This window comes from Medicago sativa, chromosome 1 (genome assembly GCF_051527215.1).
Source record: "Medicago sativa cultivar Bolivia chromosome 1, Bolivia_mono, whole genome shotgun sequence".
In the NCBI taxonomy this organism is placed as follows: Eukaryota; Viridiplantae; Streptophyta; class Magnoliopsida; order Fabales; family Fabaceae; genus Medicago; species Medicago sativa.
The window spans coordinates 4,699,803-4,721,765 of NC_140749.1; the positions used below are offsets into that span (position 1 = coordinate 4,699,803).

Consider the following 21,963-nt stretch of genomic DNA (forward strand, 5'->3'; position numbering starts at 1 on the left):
ATTATGATGAACTGTTGGTTCAAGGTTACAAACTTACCAACTTACCAATCACTTTGAACCAATTTAACAGAAAATTTCTTCTCTACATAAATCAATGAATGAATAAACAGGTAACAAAAAAAATTAAGAAAAATATCATAAAATAAAATGGAATTGAGAAGGATGATGAATAATTTGGTTTTAGTAGATCTTCATATAGAACTTTATTTGTGAGTACAACACCACCCTTAGAGTTATTTGATACACAAACTACCACAGTATCTGCTGGGAGGAAAGATCATTTATTCAATAAGGGCATTCATTAAGTTTAAAATTGGATCAGCATATATTGTTACATCTTCACATGTTGTCTCATGATGTTTGATTTTATGAATGCCATGCAAAGATGATTATGCTATGGTTATGGTCTTTATGGATTCTATTGCACTTGTAAGTCTTGTATACATTAACATAGAACATAAAAAGAGCCAATGTTCATGAATAATATAATAATAATATAAAAAAAGACGATTGTGCTGAACAAAAGAGCTACAACCTAGTACTGAACCTGCATGTTGTATTATTTTTACTGGTCTCCTGAGGAAGGTTGAAAGAGTTTGATGTAACCAATGATTCACTAACAACTAATGTGTCTATAAGAAACTTCCTTTATTTTTCAATTACAACTAGTCAATAAAAAAGTAAAACAAGAGAGGAAAACTAAAGTAAAGCAAACAACATAAGATATAGATTATACGCTCCCTAATTCCAAAATCACCAATGAAGTGATGATCTTGTAGCAAATTTGTGGCATCTTTCATCGAATAAAATATGACACATTAACTAACGACTATGATCATGATGATCCATTGGGGCAAAACGTGATATGGTAATCGGAACCAGAACACGTGCAAGTGCTTGAAGCATCATCATAAGCATAACTGTAAGCAGTTGGGCAAGCTTTCTTAAATATCTCGGAATAATGTGTGGTCGAACATGTTTGTGGCGTGGCATGTTGGCCGGTGCAACAAAACTCCTCCGTATTGAACGCCAAACACGCGCTCTTACACGCCACCACCGAACCTGCACTGTTCACCCTAAGCTCTGCCGGACATCCACCATTCAAGTCCGCAACACACCCCGCATATTGACAATCACCGGTGCCTCCTCTAGCCCGTACACCCATGCCTACATTGTAACCGTCGACCAAGCTCACATCGTAGAAGTCCTTGCCACCATTACCGGCTGATCCAATAGTGAATTCTGCCAATGTTACCGGTGGGGTACCTCCTCCGATACAGTTTAGTCCACCGGAACAATCTCCTGTGACACATTTACCATTGCCTGCACCGTCAAATTCGCAACCAGTCCGAGCCCAGAAGCGTCCTGACCAACCCGATGGTGCAGTCAAACTAACTGATGTACCGGGGGCTAGCAAAAAACCACCTTGACCGAGAATTGCAGCCCCGTTGCCTGAAAGAGTTCCCGGCCAAATGGTGTAACTGCATTGGTTGTGTATGGTAAACACCGTAGCAGATGCTAAATTGCCTGCAAAAAATATATTCATGCATAAGCTATTAATTATAAAAATAAAAAAATTAAAATGATTTTTAAAAAGACTAGGTAAATGTTGTTTACCTAATAAGAGGAACATGTTGAAGAGAAGAAAGGTTTTCGGATTTGGATTCAAGGCCATGATTCTCTTGAGATAAGTAGAAAGGAAAGAACGACGGTTGGGAAGTTGGGGATGAAAGAAAGAAAGACTGGAATATGAAAGTTTTTTTTTTATATTTTTTTTGTGGGATATGAATATGATAGTTGAGGGGTGAAAAAATAGGGCTACATGGAACTGAATTTATAGTAGCAAGAATGGTTAAATAAATGTGACCAATCTTTATGTGAGAAATTTAAGAATGTGGGTCATCTTTCTATGGGACGTGTCAATCACAACGAATCGTTGTATCCATCACGATTGCATGCCTTGTTTGGATTTTATTTTTTTTGCTTGCCTTGTTTGGACTATGTTTTTGCTTGCCTTGTTTGGACATGTAACGTATTTATATTGATGATTTATATTCTCGAATGTAATTTTAGTGATATACTTTAATTATAAATTAAACTTATAAACGTCTTGTCAAAAAAAATAAACTAATAAACGTATGGTTTTTCTTCTTCAACAGATTAAAAAATGTTTAATATTTAATTTATATAAACAATAGAGTGGAAAGACGGACACTACCGTAATCGTAGTGTGTTTTTCTATTGTGCTTAATTATACATCTTATAGTGATTAGGTAGACTCAAGTGTTTGAACTAAAGAATGAGATTAATTATAAGTTGACACCCTTTTTTTTGTATCATCCTTGTACACCCTCATGTGGCACTAGGGAGAAGAGAGAGTGAGAGACAAAATTGGTTAGTGTGTGGGGGTCACGTCGCCACATGTAACTTTTATGTTTGGATGTACAATGAGTGTATGTCACATGGGATAGTCAACCTATCATTGCTCAAAGAATTAAAGGATTTGAGCAATTAAAAGAAGGTTCACTTTCTCTTAAGAAGAAAACTAACATAACAATTAACATTTGTTATTAAAAAAATACCACATCTATGTTAATAACTTTTTTCAAGGATGGATGTAATACTTTCTTTCTTATAAAAATAAACGATATTAATTTATTCAAGATGATCGAGTATATCGTTATAGTATAAATTCCATGTTGCGCTAAAAAAATAACGAGTTTATGAACAAACTCACAAAGTACATATCAAAGACTATTATTATATTCAAATGTTTGAAATACTCGACATCTGGATCTATATCGATGACGATGTCAAAGTCATTAATTAGATCAAAACTTGATCATACCTAATATTTTAACCTCAACCAAATAAACACTGCACCAAGACGGGAAATAAAAAAATACCAAAACAAACAACGACGTGTTAAGACGAAGAATTCACAAAAACATACAAAAGAAGGCTGAAAATATCTGAAGATCACTCTTTTAACTAAGAGAAAGAAAAACAATTGAGATGGGTGATTTCAGGCCATCAAGAAGAAGAAGAAGAAATGTGATGACTAGGGTTTGACAGGAGAGAGATGTCCGATAGAGGTAGTACTTTGTATTCTATGATTATTAACATGAGACCTACACTTTGGTTTTACATATTGTTTGTAGAAATAATTCAAAATAAAAAACAAACACCATGTAAAATAGATTTATGATAGGGCTCAGCCAGATTCGAACCGATGACCACCTCTTAATCTACTTAATCTAGTGTCAAATGCCATATCACTGAGCTATGGACCCATCTTGCTTACATCAGATAAGCTTAACAATGACATAACACTTTAATTATTCTTACTACCATATCAAAAAGATAAATTCAATCATAAAGCTGACCATTGGATCGAATATCAAGTTTTTAAAAAAATCAATAATTCATTTTTAAAAGTTATAACTTTCAAACCAAAGAAAAAAAAATATGATATAAGCAAAAAATAATTAAGTATTGAACAATTGTTCATAATTAATTATTGACTATTTAAGAAATCAACAATTAATTTTTAATTTTTTTAATACCTCTAAGAAAAAGTTTTTTTTTATTCTTTTTAGTTTTTTTTTATTAAGCTAAAAAAATCCAATATGAACCAGGAGATGGCCTGAACCAATTACATCAGAGAGTCAAAAAAGGTACAAAAGCAAAACCAAGCAAAAACTAAGACAACCTTGAGAAAGATAAACCTAATCTATCTCTATCAAGGAGAGGGAGCAAAAACATAGGTGGGAAGGGCCACCATTGAGAAGAGAACATGGCCAAACCTTGGCCATTCTTGGCTAGAGCGTCAACAACAAAATTACCTTCTCTAAACACATGCTCACAGGTACAAGTAATACTCTTGCAGAAAAACATGCAGTTAAACCATCTAGCTCGCATTTGCCAAGGTACCGCGAAGTCTTTATTGAAGGCATTAGCAACTTGGATGGAGTCAGTTTCGATGCATATATGAGATAAACGCAGTTCCATAGCCTTCTCAATGGCCATCATACAAGCAGAGAATTCTGCCTTTATAGCTGAAGCATGCCCTATATTGCTGGCTATAGCGCCCAAAAATTTGGCCCTGGAGTCTCTAAAGACTATTCCAATAGCACCACAAGGAGAAACCCCTATAGAGGAGCCATCACAATTGATTTTAACCACATTAGGGGGGTGGATACTAGTGGACTTTCTGTCTTATATCAACTCTTTTTGTCTGAAGAGGAATGTTGAATAGCCTAGAGATTTTGTAATCATGCATGGTAAAGTTTCCTTTAGCCAGCACCAATTGATAACTGAGTCTAACTTCAGACAACATACAATTGAACAGAGAAGGCATGGTCTTTTTCTTATCATGAAAGCACCTTTGATTCCTTTCAGTCCATATGAGCCATATAGTGTGAATGATTGCTGAGTTTAAACCATGTTGGGCCAGCTGACTACCTCTGCCGACAGGTCCCAAAAGGAGAGTGATACAGCTGGAGCAATCTAAGATCATGTCAGAACCCTTGCATAGCCACTCCCACAATCTAGAAGTAACCCTGCATTCAAAGAATATGTGCTGAGAAGTTTCTGCATGTTGCTGGCAGAAGCAACATATGGACACAATAATACACCCTCTTTTCTGAAGGTTCTCATCAGTAGGGAGTCTATTGTGAATCAGTCTCCAAGTGATAAAGGCCCTGGTGGGAGGAATGTATGAGTTCCAGAGTAAATAAGCCCAATTAACTCTTTGCCCTTGCCCAACTAGACAAGAAAAAGCAATTTTGTTGGTTAATGCTCCATCTGTGGCCATATGCCACTGCATCATGTCAGGAATGTCTTCCACAGGAAGAGTGATACGCTGGATTTTTTCAGCCAAAACCGGGTCTTTCTAATGAATGTATGGTGGGAGGCACCACGAACCATTCACTATGAAGTCAGAAACCTTTAAATCAATAACAGGCAAGATGTTGTCAGGAATTTGCCAATGGTCAGCAATAATGTAGTCTAGCCATCTATCCGTATAAAAACTTATACTTCTGCCATTCCCTACAGACCATGTAGAGTGCTCAAAGATAAATTGTATGTGAGTTTTCAGTCCTGGCCAAACAGAAGAATTGACATAGTGTTGTTTAGGTTTTGAACCAGTAAGAAACCTTTCTCTGCAAATATGGGCCCATTTTTCTTTTGAAGTGATAAGCTTCCAAGTGAGGAAAATCAGAGATGCTTTGTTAACCATAGCAGGGTCCCTCACTGCAAGACCACCATGTTCTTTGGGTTGGCACACCTTCCTCCAAGATACAGTGCATATTTTGGGCTGAGAGCTATTCCCACTCCAGATGAAATTCCTCATAGCCTTAGAGACTTCTGCAAGTAAACTGGTTGGCCATTTATATACATGAAAAGAGTAGGTGAGCATACTACTAATAACAGCATTAACCAACTGCACTCTTCCCATTATAGTGAGCAACCTGCCCTTCCAAGCATTAAGCTTAATTTGAATTTTGTCCACCACAGGTCTGAGATGTATAGATTTAGGCTTGCCTTTAAATAAAAGAATTCCCAAGTAGCTGAAAGGGAGACTTCCATGCCTAAAACCAGTGATAGAGGTTATAGTGTGTATTCTAAAGAGAGTGAGAGCTCCAGAATAAAATTTGCTTTTTTGTGCATTCACAACTTGGCCAGAATACTTGCCATAATCTTCAAAAAGCTTCATTATGTTTTTGACATTAGCAAGTGTCCCTTTGCAGAATATGAGGATGTCATCTGCATACAAACAATGGCTAGGTATGTATAAGTTTCTAGTAGCCCTTATTTGAGTTAATTTACCCTCAAGAATCATGGCCTCAATGCCCCTGCTTAGAACTTCCTCAGCTATACAGAAGAGAAGGGGTGAGAGAGGGTCACCCTGTCTCACTCCCCTTGTACAATTGAAGAAACCCACTGCTTTCCCATTTATGCTAATGGAAAGCTTGGCTGAATGCAAAATGGTAATAATATGTTTTTTTAATTATAACATTTTTTTAAAAAATGTTATAATTAAAAAACATTGAATATATAAAATTTTGAAAAAATACCATTCTCCATGGCGAAACTCTAGTTTATTCAAATAAATTAGTGAAATTTATCACCAAATCGGTTTCAACCGCTCCTTCTGAAAAGAATAGAGTCGTAGGTTTATTTATTCTTTAGAAAGAGAACATAATTTGCAGTGTGGCCGGCCGACTATACTCTTCACAATTTACGTGCATCAAGATACTTTTGAGTTTTTTGTGGTGGTGGGGGTTGAATTCCGGACCTTGCATATACTATATATTGTCCTTATCAACTGAGCTAAGCTCACGAGAACATACTTTTAAGTTTAAGATGCAAGCAAATAGAGTCTTATTATATAATGATATAATCTCCATAATTAATTATTGATGTATGAGTTTCTTTTCCCTTAAAACAAAAACTTCTGAGTTGTTTTTATTTTGTCCAGAAATTAATTTGGGACTTGGATAAAATTATAATTATAATAAAAACAAAATAAATACAAAGAATTCATTTTATTTTGTCCAGGAATTAAATTGGGACTTGGATAAAATTATAATTATAATAAAAACAAACAAACAAACACTACTACGAATTCATTGAATAACTTACTTCAATTAAGATTCTTCGATGAATCCTAGCAATTTTTTGTGGTGGGGGTTGAATTCCGGACCTTGCATATACTATATATTGTCCTTATCAACTGAGCTAAGCTCACGAGGACATACTTCTAAGTTTAAGATGCAAGCAAATAGAGTCTTATTATATAATGATATAATCTCCATAATTAATTATTGATTTATGAGTTTCTTTTCCCTTAAAACAAAAACTTCTCAGTTGTTTTTATTTTGTCCAGGAATTAAATTGGGAGTTGGATAAAATTATAATTATAATAAAAACAAAATAAATACAAAGAATTCATTTTATTTTGTCCAGGAATTAAATTGGGACTTGGATAAAATTATAATTATAATAAAAACAAACAAACACTACTACGAATTCATTGAATAACTTATTTCAATTAAGATTCTTCGATGAATCCTAGCAATTTTTTGTGGTGGAGGTTGAATTCCGGACCTTGCATATATTATATATTGTCATTATCAACTGAGCTAAGCTCACGAGAACATACTTCTAAGTTTAAGATGCAAGCAAATAGAGTCTTATTATATAATGATATAATCTCCATAATTAATTATTGATGTATGAGTTTCTTTTCCCTTAAAACAAAAATTAACTTCTGAGTTGTTTTTATTTTGTCCAGGAATTAAATTGGGACTTGGATGAGGATGAAATTATAATTATAATAATAATAAAAACAAACAAGCCCTAGCACGAAGAATTCATAACTTATTATTTCACTTATTATTTCAATTAAGGATTCTTTGATGAATCCTAGCAATTTTTGTTATAGTTATAAGTCACTTTAAAGGTTATAAACACTATCATTCTATTTTCTTAGTCGATATGAGACTAGTTTGTAGTGCATAATGATCCTTCCGAACGTTGTCAGCCACGGTCTCTCTTTTGTTCTCTTGCATCTTTGTCCCTTACCCATGGTGCGTACCATTGCCATGGGTGGCTTTAATGATCTACTTTTACCAAATGATAAACAAAGTGGGACTGAACAACAGTTCCCTCGTGGTTATATGAAGATTTTCGTGCATCAATACAAGATAGTCTTCTAATTAATTTCCAACTTGAAGGATACCAATATACATGCCACAAAAGTTTGAATACTTAAACCTTTTACGAACTAACACAAACATTTGCTTTCTTGTGTCTTAATGCAGGAAGACAGGTACTAACGACAACAAGCAATTTTGTTTTGGTTGAAGGATGATATGATGCAAATAGTAGATTATTTCATCGCATAGCTAATGCGATGAAAAAGAAGTAAATTAATGCAGGAAGACAGGTACTAACGACAACAAGCAATTTTGTTTTGGTTGAAGGATGATATGATGCAAATAGTAGATTATTTCATCGCATAGCTAATGCGATGAAAAAGAAGTAAAAATCCACAAGTGTCGCTCAAAGGATTACAGGCTCATGGATCCAAGAGGGTCATTGCAAGTTCCAACATAGAATATTTTCACTCTCTATTCTCATCTAGTCATGGTGAACTTGATCTGGTTATTAATGATTTTCTTCATTTGTACTCCTATCTAAAGATGATAACTATATATGTAACCAAAAAAAAAAAAAGATGATAACTATATGCCCACAACTCTATCTTCAGGTTGTACTCTATAAGCTTGGTTTTGCTGTTCTTTGCATAAAATGAACCGTACAATGTAGTTTGCATCATGGAGATTCGCTATCCCCATACCTCTACATACTCACAAGCTCGACTAAATTTTGGAAACTTAAAAGGAAACTAGCAATTAATCAATTAATTGTCAAAAATAAACTACCTCTTTTAGCATCATGTCGGCTTTGTAATCAAATCTCTTTCATCCGGAGTGTATCTGAGGCGATCGGTCAAGGTAAATATTTGAGGCGACCATCGGTAGGAATAAAAAGGAAATATTTGGTTGTCTAAAGGACCACATCTAGAAGAAAATAAAATCCTGGAACGCTAGATCCCTCTCTCGTGCTAATAAAGAAGTACTTACCAAATAAGTGAAACGAATACAATTCGTGTTAAATTCGTTTTACAATCAGTGGGATAAAATTTCAACCAAAAAGAAACTTGGAGGTTTCAACTTTCTAGATATTGAGGGATTTAATGTTGCTATGTCGGAAAAACAAGGCTGCAAGCTTGTTGCAAATCATATCTCCCTACTCACTTGTGTTGTCGAAGTTAAATATTTAGATGGATTAACAATGCAGCTGTGCATGTCTATGATCAAGGTATCATTCATTCCACTCCATTTATCAGCTAGACCAAACACCGGAAATCAACAAGCTGAAATGTAATGTAGATTCAACAATTATCAGTGCCACATCAAGTATTGGTATAGGAATATGCTTCCCAAACAACTCTAGAAATTTGGTATTGTTTCACACTACACATTTCATCTATCAAAACGTGGTGCCTGATGCTGGAGCATTAGCCTTCTTACCCCCTACACAGAGCTCTGGCTCATGAATATGATCAAGTTATTTTTGAATTTAATAGTAAGATAATAGTTGATGCTATCTTAGGTTCAAAATTAATTTGTAATGAGTTGGGAGTTCTTGAGTCATTGCAGAGAGATATTAGATACCCATCGAAACTACAAGTTAGTCGTTATAAAGAATGAAATTAACAAGACCTGAGAATGAGTTTCAATGCATTGATATCAGAAGTCTAAGCAAGGTTTCGAGTAACAAAATACCAGTTTGTAACATTGTGCATTTGATTTCCTGGCACTGTCTGAACAAAACTATGAAAAGAATCAAATTAAGCAAATAATGTACACTTCAATATCAAGTTCAAGACCAAAATTGTACATTTGACCTTTAAAATTGAGAACACTATGCATTCTTTTGTTTCTTGCTGTTATAGAATGCATGTACATAATCTGTTAAAGGCATCAATTGAATTTTGTAGCGCGTTGCAATAGAAAGATATGCACAAGATAGACCTACATATAACTTGAACCCGATGTGAGAAAACAAGGTAAAATAAGTAAACAAGGCGGTAAAACAAACTATCACGGTAAAAGTGAATAGGCACTTGAATGTCGAGAATTCCACTTCATTTTGTTGGTTAGGGAAATGGCCTTGAACCTTGAAATCAGAAAGCAATTGGTCCTTGATTTGGAATGCATCCATTAGCCAAGAAGCAGCTTTAGTTTCAGAAATTGGAATCTCCTCTACAGGAATACGCCGAATATGCAAGTGGACTTCTGAAGGATCAAGACCAAAAACATTGTCTAGAAAGGAAGGACATTGATTCTTGTATGCAATTGTCACGTCATATACTGCACGTGATTGAGAGATAAAGTTTAACATACTTTAAACGTTGAACAAATTTAGAAAAGAAAAGAGACAAGGGGAAAGTTGGAACATTATGTAAACTGCCATGTCAAAATATTGTTGAACACCTAGTGAAAGCAAACTTGGTTTTGTGAACTAGCATTCTGCTTCCCTAGGGAATGATATGGAATATACACAAATTCGGATTGACTGCAGAAAGTAATTACATGCATCCAGTTAGCATATTGGTGGTCGTTGGATCGAGATCAAACGGTCCAGGTTTGAATGCAGATTTTGATTTTTTTTTATTTTCAAATTAAAATGCCGAGCTTGAAATTTGAACCTTCCGATTTTGATCGAACAACGACCGGCGTGCTGAATGCGTGGAATTTCTTACTGCCGATTTCGATCACATAATGTAAGCTATAAGTACACCTAAAGAAATCCACCCCTAAAGCAAAAAACACAGAGCATCCTACAGGGTAAATTCAAAGCAAGGAGAAAAAGTGAAGTACTTGTATGCTTGTTTACAATTGAGAAACTGCAAAGATATATTTGGATCCAAACATACGTTTGGATCCGAACATACGTTTGGAACTGAAATTCAATCATATTTATCATAATTTTCAAAAGCCAAGTCCATTGCATTTTGGTAACAGAGATTGCATAACTTCATAAATATCTACCATAAAGTCATTATGAATTGACCGAGTATCAAATATTAAAAAAATTAAAAGGAATTATAAAACAAACCTGCATCCAATGAGCCTTGTAGAGTTTCCAAGCAAGTGTGAAACCCCTTTGTTTTTGGAAGTAATACATTTGTCAGCACAGGAAGTCCAACTTCAGCAGCAAATTTTTGACTACTTTTACACTTCTGTTCACTGCATAAAAAGCAAATAATATGTCAAATGTGCCACTGAAGTGAATAATATATTGTCTATTTGTCGGTATAACACGATGCGCGTATTTTGGGAAGCTAGTCAAAATATTGCTCATAATGGATACAAACAAAATGTCAAATAAAATAATTTGTGGAATTAAAATGAATTTAATACATTATCAATGATAATAAAAACACTTAGAAATGAAAAGATGAGATCCGAGCTGAGAAGGATTCGAGGTAGTACGTATAATCGGTTCCTTCGGGAAAAAGAGATAGCCATAAAGGATCTTTCGGATCCTGAAATGTTGAAAGATTTTGTTGCAATATTTGCTCATCTATCTCCCATTTCCTCTCCACTGCAATGAATTCCAGAATCTGAAATCCCCAACCAAAAATCGGTAGTTTCATTAAGCTGCTCTTAAGGATATATTTTATAAATCCTAGTCTTCCCTTTCTAAGAGCAAGATCCCACAAGTACATCCAATCAACCTCAGTTCTGTGATTGGCGATAAGTAACACACGTTCCCTCATCGGAATACTATCCCCAGAAAAGACAACTTTAGTTTTGTTTATCTTTTCGAATAGAAAGGGCCACATAGATAACCAAAGTCCAAAGAAGAATGATACTGCCTTCCTACTATAACGAATACTGATAAGCCGCAATCCTACAACTGCAAGCGGCGAAAGATATACTATACACATAAAAGCTGTTGAAAGAAACACCACCAAACATATCACACCCCTTAAAAACCTAAGAGGGGTCATAGAGCGGTGCTTTAACCTACTATCGGATTTGAGAGGTGTGCAAACTTCCATCTTCTTCAATGAACTGGTCGAAAACCTCCCTTCTGCAATAACGTACTTAAATGTTATTTGGTGATTACCAAAATTCTGGACAAGTATAACAGCAATAGCATAAATCCTCATTTATTTGCAATAAGCTAAATGAGAAATGAAGAATCTAATCTAATGTTTCCGAAAAGCTTCTCCCAGATACATAAATGCATTGCTATACAAGTCGGGCAATCAGACAAAGATTGAAATAGAAAATGAAGGAGAAAATACAATCTAAAAACTAAGTGATTCGATTTAATGAGTTTTAATGTTTTGGCACTGAGGGGCGAGCGAGACATTAAGTCGGTTCTTACTTCATAGTTTCAAATACCCTTTGAGTTCCGAGAACATGCTCTTTCAGCACTAGTTTTTCAGATTTGCAGCAATTTGAAATTACATGTTAAGAACGGATTTATTATTTTGACGAATTTCAATTGTAGCATACAATGAAGTTACTTGTCGTGCAAAGGAATGATTTTCAGATATTCAGCATCGACACTCTAAAGTAGCAGAGGAACAAGACAGTAAGTAATAAGTATTGATTCCTTTGAACTTCTGAACAATCGATCGATCACCCAGTAGTATAAAAACTTGAAAACAGTATAATCCAACTTATTATTAGTCTAATATATCTATGCACATAAATTTCTCAGTGAAATTGACATGTCAAATTATCGATGATCAACATAGTAAAATTTCGAACATGGACTCTGCAGTCACACAAGGAAAAAACTGCATTCGCTGCACACATCAAGAGATCTTGAACGTGGGATGAAGATTAGATGACTTTGTATTCTTACTTCATTAAATCGGATTTAAAAGAAGCGAATACAAACCATCTGATCTCATCAAACGACTAAGATCAACGACTGCATGGCTATATATGATTCAAATCCTAAAGTTTCCAATTAAACAAAAACACCAAAACTGATTAAATGAAATTAATTTAAATGTAGTAGCAATTAAAAATGTCACAAGCAGAAAATGGCAAAAATGATTAAAAATATATATTCAATCACTTATGAAATAACAGTAGAATTAATCTGAAATAAAGATCCAGTTATGCTGACATGAATTTTCATCTATTAAGGAAAATATAGTTATTCGTGAATAAGCACGTTTTGGAATCTGAAATCTTGTTCATGAAGCTTGAAAAAGTAGTAAATCAGAATTGAGAAAATTTGAATCGTGGTGTATAATTGAATTCGTAACAATAATAATAATAATAATAATAATAATACACTAAAGTAAGGTCTAAAATCCTGAAACAAAACATATAGAAATGAAATTGAATTAACGCATAAAGTTGAGAAATATAAAAAATTGAGTTAGATCGAATTAACATATGAATAGATGAGTATACTAGTTGTTGACTAATAATATGAACTGACCTTGAGAGGGAGATTTTCTTTTGAGGGTTACGAATGAATGAATGAATGATTGAATATTGAGAAATGAGTGAATGAAATGAATGAAACAGGAGTTTGGTTTGGTTTGGTTTCGTTGTAATTTGATTGATTGGGGTTGAAATCACCAGCGGTGTACCTCAACGAGATGTACAGTAGTACTGCTCTTTCTTAGACTGCCAAATTTTGTACTCAGTATATTGGATAAGACATAGGAGATCATGCCATGCCAAGTTGCCTACGAGTTGGGTCCACTTCGGATCTACATCCCTTTGTCTTTTGTATTCTTGTCCCACAAGTTTTTATCTTTTTTAGTATTACTGCTGCGGCAGGGTGGGTGCGCGTTGGTGTGGATGATTTATTTTAATTGATAATTTTGTTCATAATAAAGCGTATCACAAGATCATACATACAAAAAGACATCAAAATGTAATTTCTAAAGTTGTATTTTCGACAATATACTAACATAAGTTTAAAACACAATAAGAAGTTCATTGCTCCCAAAACCGACTATATAGCAATCTTGGTAGTCTTAACTAACCTCGCGTTTTAATACACCAAAAGCGACTATAGTTGACTCCTCGTCTCGAGTCACTCCCTATTAGCATTTGATCGAGTTAAGGGTATTGCTATGATGTGGACTTTTTGGCTAGCCCCATCCCACATCTTTTAGGCTTTATGAGTCTTTCACACCATCTATTAAACAATGTCTCGTCATAAATCTCACATTCACCTCGATCGTATATTGATTTGTACATCGAAGTATGTACACATCAAACATCATATGTGTCTGATTTGCCAAACATCATCATTCACAAAGCTCTTTTTTCTTCATCAATCCACTATATACGTGAAATATCATACCTTTTTTGATCAACTATGAGTTTCACTCTCAAATGACTCGTGTTGTGCGGAAGCATGTTAGTAGGACCGTTTGTATATATTGTGCTTACAAAGAATGTCTTTGTATATACTGAAGTTCATGTAAAAATCTTTAATATTGTTCGATTAAAGTTTTATATATATCAAGAATTACTTACATATGAATGGAGGGTAAGTGGGCAACAAGATGCGCTCTAGACCTTTTTGGATGACAATACTCGTAAACACAACATTCATGGACCTATGAGACATGACATTGCTATGTATGACCCTTTGAACTCTATGTTATTCTTGTACATAGAGACATTAACAAGTATACCCTTTTATAAAATCCAAATTTAATGTTTCATATAAAAAACGGATGAGTTTTTTTTTTTTAAATAATACTGCAAAAAAATTTAACTAAATAAAATAGGAAATACGTATGTGATTTGATTTTTTTTTTTTTTTGAAAGAATTAATGTGGTTTGAAAATTAAAATGATTAATTATGTTTATCAGATAAAAATATTCAATAAAACATAAGTATAAAGAATTCCTTAATCTTTTTTTTTTATAGGGATATTCCCTAATTTATTATTATTAGGTGGAGTGTAGCACAAAACAGTTGACAAGTCCTATGACCCACCAACCACGCACTTTGCTTTTACTTCTAGAAAGAGCAAGTACAATGGTGGAATGTTCCTGTTAATTAGGAATAATTCGAGGAAGCTTCCCCATCAGCCTCCAAACAAGGAATATCGATTTGTTACGGGACACTAATGTCTGATCTCATTGTAGTTATGATGTTTCCCATATCATTAAGTACAATTTGTTGACACAAGTTCCTATCAAGGATTGCCATTGGATCTTGTTAAAAAAAAAAGATTGCTATTGGATGTTTGGAAAACAAATACTACGTACTAATATAATGAGACCAATTGTATTTTGGAAATCAAGAGGGCAAAAAACTCAAAACAAAAGAAATTACACCCTCTGGTCACTATTATAAGCAAAATTTCACTTTTTAGGTTCATTCAATAAATGATGTATGTGGTCTATTTAATGGACCACATACATCATTTATTGAATGAACCTAAAAAGTATATTTTTGCTTATAATAGTGACCGGAGGGTGTACATGTTAATTAATCGAGGAATAGACATTATAACAATATCAATTAAGTTTAAGTTGAACAAAACTCATAAATAATGAAAAAAAATCCCCATCATTATAAACCGTATTGGACAACACAAGCTCACACTTATTAGTTTCACAATAAGAGTGACAAAACTCTAATCTCTCGATTCATATGGAACAAACAATTCATTTGTTGCAAAAGTCTTCCGCCACCTACACTACCACCGTCTTATGGTTTAATTAAGTAGGATTTTTCTTTTCTACTTTTTTTTGCACAATCAAAATGTTATACTCCCTCCGTTTCAAAATGAGTGTCGCTTTAGCAAAAAAAATTTGTTTCAAAATGAGTGTCGCTTTACATTTCCAATACAACTTTAATTTTTTTCTTCCAACTTTACCCTCTTCAACTTTTCTCTCACACAATTTTCAATGCAACTTTAATTTTGTCTTTTTCTTATAAAGTAAGGGTAGTTTAGTAAAAGCGTTATATCCAATGATTATTTCATTCTATTTCTTAATCTGTGTGTCAAAGCCTAAAGCGACACTCATTTTGAAACGGAGGGAGTATATATAATCAACAAAGAGGAAGCTCCATGCACAATGAGTGCAAAGAACACCACCGTGTAATGTACTTAAAATTTGTTGTGGAAAGTTTCAATAATATTGATGTGAAAGAAGATCTCTAATGGATCAAGTACACTGAATGAAAGATAACAGAAAGGTAACATAAGAAGTTACATAGAGGAGCAAAAATTAATAGTGTTGAATGATTCCATTTAAGAAAGTCAAATCAATAACCAAATCAACATAACACTCTTCCTTCACGAGCTACATTGTACTATAGTTACCCTAAGAGCATTCTTATTATGGCCCTGTTTGGATTAGCTTATTTTAGAGCTTATGTAAAATAGCTTACGCAAATAAACATGTCTTTATGTATTATTTCATAAGCTCAAAATAAGCTCAATCCAAGCATGTATATTTGGGTAATAACACTCGTGGTCTTATTTGGATAAATTTTGAAACAATAAATTATATGACTTTTTTTATAAGCTAAAAATTTATCAACGGAAAACAATCGGAAAATTAGGGACATAAACCTAACTTGAGAAAGAAAAATTAAAATTAAAATTAAAATAAAAAGCTCATAAATTTAACTAGATTTTATAACCCCCTTAAGCGGGTATTGTATGATTGAACTTCCATTTGCATATTCTTATTCCTTGTTTTATAAATCGGCCTCTATCGATCTACATCTTCAAAAAACTTGATACAAAACTTGATACAAATATTCTTTTTCCTTTTTACAAGTATTTGCCCTTATATCCATATGAACAACAACATCCTCACCTTCTTTGTACCGTTTGGAACTGGGTTAATGTATAATCCGCATATGAAACACAACCCAACTCATAAATGATCTACCACCAACTATACAAAGCATGATTTGTTCAGCAACACAAGGAACTAATTAAAATCATGTAATTAAATCATGACCCTCCGATGACGATAAGATGACGACCTGTGATTTACGTCGGATACATCGCAACTGCATAACCACTTCAAACGCAAATAACATGTGCATTTCACCATTTAGTTAAACCTCTAGACCCTTCTCAAATTCTCACTCGCTTGAACGTTGAAATCCTCGCAGGACACCATCCCCTCCATTGAGTAGCCTTCGCCCTCCACCACATCCGAGCAACTCCGACCACCGTCTTTAGGTCTTATCCGCAACATTGTTGTTGTATGAGAAAACTAGGTTTAATCCACAAACGATGGTTGACAGGCCCTTTACCTTGACTAGGGGCTACTGCTCTAGTACGCCAAAAAATCCCACTAGATTCGTGGTATAAGGATGGTTTATAAGCATCAACCACACTCCTCAATCCAACGAAACACATTTTTCAAATGACAAAATCTTGAGGTCCCACATAAGAATGAGAAGGGTGGCTGGAACATAATTTAATATTTTTCATAATTTAATATTTGTCAATTACTCACATTTTAACCACTTTTTAGAAGCCCAGCCCAATGCCATTTTTCCTACGTAAAAAAAAAAGATAGAATTTAGTGTTTTGTTTCTATTTTTTCAGCGCGTATACTCTTCTTCTTTTCTACAACTGCAAGCGACTCTCCCTCTCCCGGTCTTTGTTTTACTTTCCTTTGCTTCTCCCTGACTCCCTCTCTCAACTCTCAGACTGCCTCCATTTTCATTCCTTTTCCTCTCCACTCTCCTCCAGGTTTGTTCTAATTCTATGTTATTTCCTTTGTTATTTGTTCTATTTTGTTAATGATGTTTGTTATTTGTTAATGGGTGAATGAGTTGAATATTCAAATTCCAAACCCCAATTTAGAATTGTTGATAATCCCCAATTTTGATTTCTCAAACCCTAATTCAGAATAATTATTGCTAAAGGATCGGTAATACTTTCATTTTGTACAATGCTTTGAGATTGAATTTCATTGGTGCTGATTAATTTCATTGGTCTACAAACTCATTGAATTGGCTTTGATATTGTCGGTGTCGACAACTTCCGTTGAAAGAGCTTTTTAAGCAATGAAGATTATCAAGACTAAATTACGCAACAAGATCAACAATGTGTGGTTGAATGACTTGATGATATGTTACACAGAGCGGGAGATATTCAAGTCGCTTGATGATGTTAATATTATTCGAACATTCACTCGAAAGAGGTCGTGGAAAGGACATTTACCTCCTAATTTTATTTAGCACGCTATTGGCAGGTTATATTTCACCTTTCTTATTTAAAATTGTACTTTTGTTGAAAAAATGACGAACCTCTTTTATTTCGATTTATTTATGTCACATATGAATTTGCGATAAACTTTTTGCCCAGGCTCTATAAAATTCCTGGCTCCGCCACTGTCTACAATCATTGATAATGACCATATAATTTGAGACACCGTTGCTTACTTCATAAACACTATCTACCACCGTTTTGGAATCCATTTCAAAATCCATATTTAGCAGTTGTAATTTAATGTGAGAAACTATAATAACAATATCGAAATATCAAAGAAAACAATTTGGATTGAAATTTAAATTTAATCATCAAATATTACAAACCAATTTGAAATATTATAGTAAATCTTATACGTACACATAGCAATAAAAAGAATTTCCTTGGGGGGGGGGGGGGGGGCGATGGCCACTCCCGAACTTGGAATCATGTTAATTGGAATATGGTTACAACCCCCAAACGCTTTGGCGGCCTAGGTGTTCGTGAAGCTAGACTTACTAATTTAGCTCTGCTTGGTAAGTTAGTGTGGAGCATGCTCATCATAAAGATAAATTGTGGGTGAAAGTTCTTTCCCATAAATACATGGGCAACACGTCTTTATGGATGAATAAGAAACATAATAAACCATCAATCACTTGGCGCGGTATTCAACATGCGATTACAAATTTTGCTGCAGGATATAGTTTTCGTGTAGGCTCCAGAGACTCATCGATTTGGAATATTGACTGGACACAACTCGGTCCCCTCTGTCAATTGGTCCCATTTGTTAACATCAGTGATTCAGTTATGTGTTTGAAGGATGTGTGGGAGGATGGTATGTGGAACTTGCAAAATCTTGCCACTATGATACCAACCGATATTGTTCAATATATTCATCAGCTTCCAGCTCTTAATAACTTGGATGTACGACTTCCAGATGCGTGGACTTGGAGACATGCAAAGAAAGGTGAATATACTTGCTCGAGTGGATACTATTGGCTTCTTCAACAAAATAGAGATTGGAATGTGAATTGTAACATGAATTGGCTTTGGCGCCTTAAAGTACCAGCAAAACTTCAGCACTTTCTATGGCTTTGCTTTCATAATGTTCTCCCTATTAATGCCCGTCGGCATCATTGCAACATGGTAGCTTCTCCAAGCTGCACCCGTTGCTCTTCACCTATAGAGGATATTCTTCATTGTTTACGTGATTGTCCGCACTCTAAAGAGCTTTGGCTCCGCTTAAATATGGGGCGTTATAACAATTTTTCTCTAAACTTGATGTCAAGGTTTGGCTTCATGAGATGACAAAGGGTACTTCCGCTATTTTGTTTATTACAGGAGTATGGTATGCTTGGTGTTGGAGAAACAATACTATTTTTGAGGATCAACATTGGCGTATTCAAGATGTGGTGCGAAAGACCTTTTTGTTACATGATGAATGCATTTCTTACTACCCCAATCTTGGTTTGGACCCACACTTATCACGCCTCTTAGCTCATTGGATCCCCCCTCCGGAAGGTACACTTAAACTCAATATTGATGGGAGCTTTCTAGAAGATTTTGATTGTTTAGGTGCTGGTGGTGTTATTCGCAACCACGATGGAGATTGGATAGCTGGTTTTTCTCATTATGAAGCTGGAGGTGATGCATTATTAGCTGAGTTACGTGCTATCCAGATAGGTCTTGATTTTTGTAGTCTAAAAGGCTATGCCAACATTATTTGTGAGAGTGATTGTTTGGAAGCAGTTGACCTGCTTACTGATGGTCGTGATCATACCTTGCACATTTATGCTACTGACATCCTTCATATTAGAGATGCTTTAAATGGAAATGGTAATACAACATTGGTGCATGTCCTTAGGGAACAAAATACGTGTGCAGATTTTATGGCTAAGGAAGGATCACATGCAAGGTGCTCTACTCAATGGAACTGCCCTCCGCCAGGCATGGAATCTCTCATTATGAGAGATAAGCTTGGAACTTAACTTTGGCTCCCCCTCTTTTTTCTTTTTCTTTTTCCCTCGTTACTTTGTAACACTACAAAAAAAAGCAATAAAAAGAATTTAATTAAGTAGCAAGTTGTGTCCTTATTGTTTTATTGTTTTTCACGCACAAAATAAACCATGTTCATATTTTTTGCAGTTTACTTAACTTTTTTGACAGAAAGTTTACTTTTTAACTGCACTGCATATTTGTATATTTTTAATTAGGAAGTCACCGATTAAAGTTTTATAAAGTACTCCCTCCGTTTCAAAATGAGTATCGCTTTAGCTAAAAAAATTTGTTTCAAAATGGATGTCACTTTCAGTTTCCAATGCAATAATAACTTTTTCTTTTCAATTGTACCCTCCAATTAATACTCTGCACACTACTTCCAAAGTATTACTTTTAAAACTAACCAATAGTTAATAAGGATAGTTTGGTAAAATAACCGTTCTCTTTCTTTTAATCATTGCATTTCTTAATATTTGTGTAAACACCTAAAACGACACTCATTTTAAAACGGAGGGAGTATATATATATATATATATATATATATATATATATATATATATATATATATATATATATATATATGTGTGTGTGTGAAATACGTTATGCATCCTATTCTCTGTCTCAAGATTTTTAAAGAGACAAAGGTGTACCTAATCAAACTTAAGTATCAAAACCGAAGACCAAAATTTGCAGCAAGGGGGACCTAAGTCTTTGCCTCAGCAATAAAGCTTTTCACAAATTTCCTTAAATAGAACTAATCATATTAGAGACACTAAATATGACACCTATCCCGGATGAATTTCGAATTTTAATTCGCCACATCTTGAGAGACTAACTCATTCCGCTAGACCAGTCATCCATAGATTTTGCGGCCAAAATTTAGACGAGGACATCAAAGCTATTGAGGCCGTATATCCAGCTGAATTCAAACACAATCCTATGTAATATCAAAGATTGTACTGTGATATGAACTCAATTGTTACTGCAATTTAAAACTTTGATCAGATGTACTACTATAGGTGCTATTGTTCTTCTTTTGGCAATGAACATTGACATAGGACTTCAAAAAGAGGAAAAGAATAGCAGCATTCAACACAGAATTGAAAACCCAAGCTCCAATTCCATTACACCCACCTCTCCAAAAATGCAACCAAAGCACACCAAAATGACAAACCAAATTACAACCCAACAAAATCATTTGACAATTCACTGTGAAATAAAAATTCTTACTTGGCAACCCAATTTCAATCCAAAATCTATAGCCATAAACCAAACAATAAACCAAAGTCGAGAGCAAAATCCCAAGAACCTGAAAAGACTGTGAAAATTCAAGCCATAGAAAAGAACTGATCAAGAGAATGGAGTTGTTGAATAGCCTGAAAAATGAGAGTTTCCGTTGACGGAGAATGACAAAGAAGGTTCGAAACAAATGAAGAAACCTTGAGAGGTAGAAAATATAAGACCAGAAGAAAACACGACCAGATGGACGCATACCAAGTGGGAAACAAAGGAACCATTCAAAAGGGGTAGTTTTAGTTCTCCGGAGTAGCCACCGTGTGTCATGGAGTTCTGCAGCCGCGGAGAATAGCATGCCGGAGAAAATTGTGATGGAGATTAGTGACATCATGAGGTAGTGGATTGCCGGAATAGGCCCCAGACGGACAGCCTGGCTGCGTTTGAAGATCTTAAGGATGATGTGGAGGGTGAGTGCAGCTGTTATATAAGCGGCGATGGCTATGACGAGGAATGGCCATGTGGCGCCCCATGATTGGCTCGGACTCCATCGGAACCAAACTATGGATGGATGGTCTATTAACCAATATTTTAGGCTCTGTGTCAGTTGGAATATCATTTGGAAGACTATTTGGTAGGATGTTCTTTGCAATCAAATGTTGTTTGCAAAATAAAACTATGAAATGAGTAAGGAATGTGTGTTTGTGTGTATGTTAGTTAATTTGTTAAGCTTGAGTTGAAAGTGGGTTTGTCTTGTTTTGAATGGTAAGAATTTGGAGTGTGGAAATTATGGGTAGGTAGTTGTTGATATTGATTGATATGAAAATGAAACAAACGTGGTAAAGTTTAGCTATTAGTATTATAATGTGTTGTGATGTATGTGGGTACATGAAGACTTGTGAGAAGTGAAATATTTTTGG

The 21,963-nt window shown here is 34.7% G+C and overlaps 2 protein-coding genes, 1 long non-coding RNA gene and 1 pseudogene across 4 annotated transcripts; all 4 read right to left on the reverse strand.

Moving 5' to 3' along the window:
• Positions 1–536: 536 nt before the first annotated feature.
• On the reverse strand, positions 537–1,808 carry LOC146951919 (pathogenesis-related thaumatin-like protein 3.5). Its single transcript, XM_085756557.1, has 2 exons — positions 1,618–1,808; positions 537–1,527 (listed from the first exon to the last, which is right to left on the reverse strand). Exons 1-2 carry the CDS (start codon positions 1,673–1,675, stop codon positions 836–838), a joined length of 750 nt encoding a protein of 249 aa, XP_085612683.1. The 5' UTR covers positions 1,676–1,808; the 3' UTR covers positions 537–835.
• A 7,554-nt stretch (positions 1,809–9,362) lies between these two features.
• LPAT4 (lysophosphatidyl acyltransferase 4) lies at positions 9,363–13,249 on the reverse strand. Its single transcript, XM_085756567.1, has 4 exons — positions 13,054–13,249; positions 11,073–11,676; positions 10,696–10,826; positions 9,363–9,947 (listed from the first exon to the last, which is right to left on the reverse strand). The coding sequence occupies exons 2-4, from the start codon at positions 11,642–11,644 to the stop codon at positions 9,499–9,501; spliced, it is 1,152 nt and encodes a 383-aa protein (XP_085612693.1). The 5' UTR covers positions 11,645–11,676; positions 13,054–13,249; the 3' UTR covers positions 9,363–9,498.
• Positions 10,024–10,419, reverse strand: LOC146951921 (uncharacterized). Its single transcript, XR_015032760.1, has 2 exons — positions 10,286–10,419; positions 10,024–10,152 (listed from the first exon to the last, which is right to left on the reverse strand). It is a non-coding gene; the product is annotated as an uncharacterized LOC146951921 (long non-coding RNA).
• A 7,188-nt stretch (positions 13,250–20,437) lies between the features above and the next one.
• LOC146951922 (fatty acid elongase 3-like pseudogene) lies at positions 20,438–21,963 on the reverse strand (annotated as a pseudogene). Its single transcript, XR_015032712.1, has one exon. The product of XR_015032712.1 is annotated as a fatty acid elongase 3-like pseudogene (transcript).

Coding starts and splice junctions, on each gene's coding strand:
- LOC146951919 (XM_085756557.1), bottom strand. CDS start 1,675: ATGGCCTTGAATCCAAATCCGAAAACCTTTCTTCTCTTCAACATGTTC. Junction 1,528..1,617: donor CAACATGTTCCTCTTATTAG/GTAAACAACATT, acceptor TATTTTTTGCAG/GCAATTTAGCATCTGCTACG.
- LPAT4 (XM_085756567.1), bottom strand. CDS start 11,644: ATGGAAGTTTGCACACCTCTCAAATCCGATAGTAGGTTAAAGCACCGC. Junction 10,827..11,072: donor CCCGAAGGAACCGATTATAC/GTACTACCTCGA, acceptor CTTTTTATGCAG/TGAACAGAAGTGTAAAAGTA. Junction 9,948..10,695: donor ACAAGGCTCATTGGATGCAG/GTTTGTTTTATA, acceptor AATCACGTGCAG/TATATGACGTGACAATTGCA.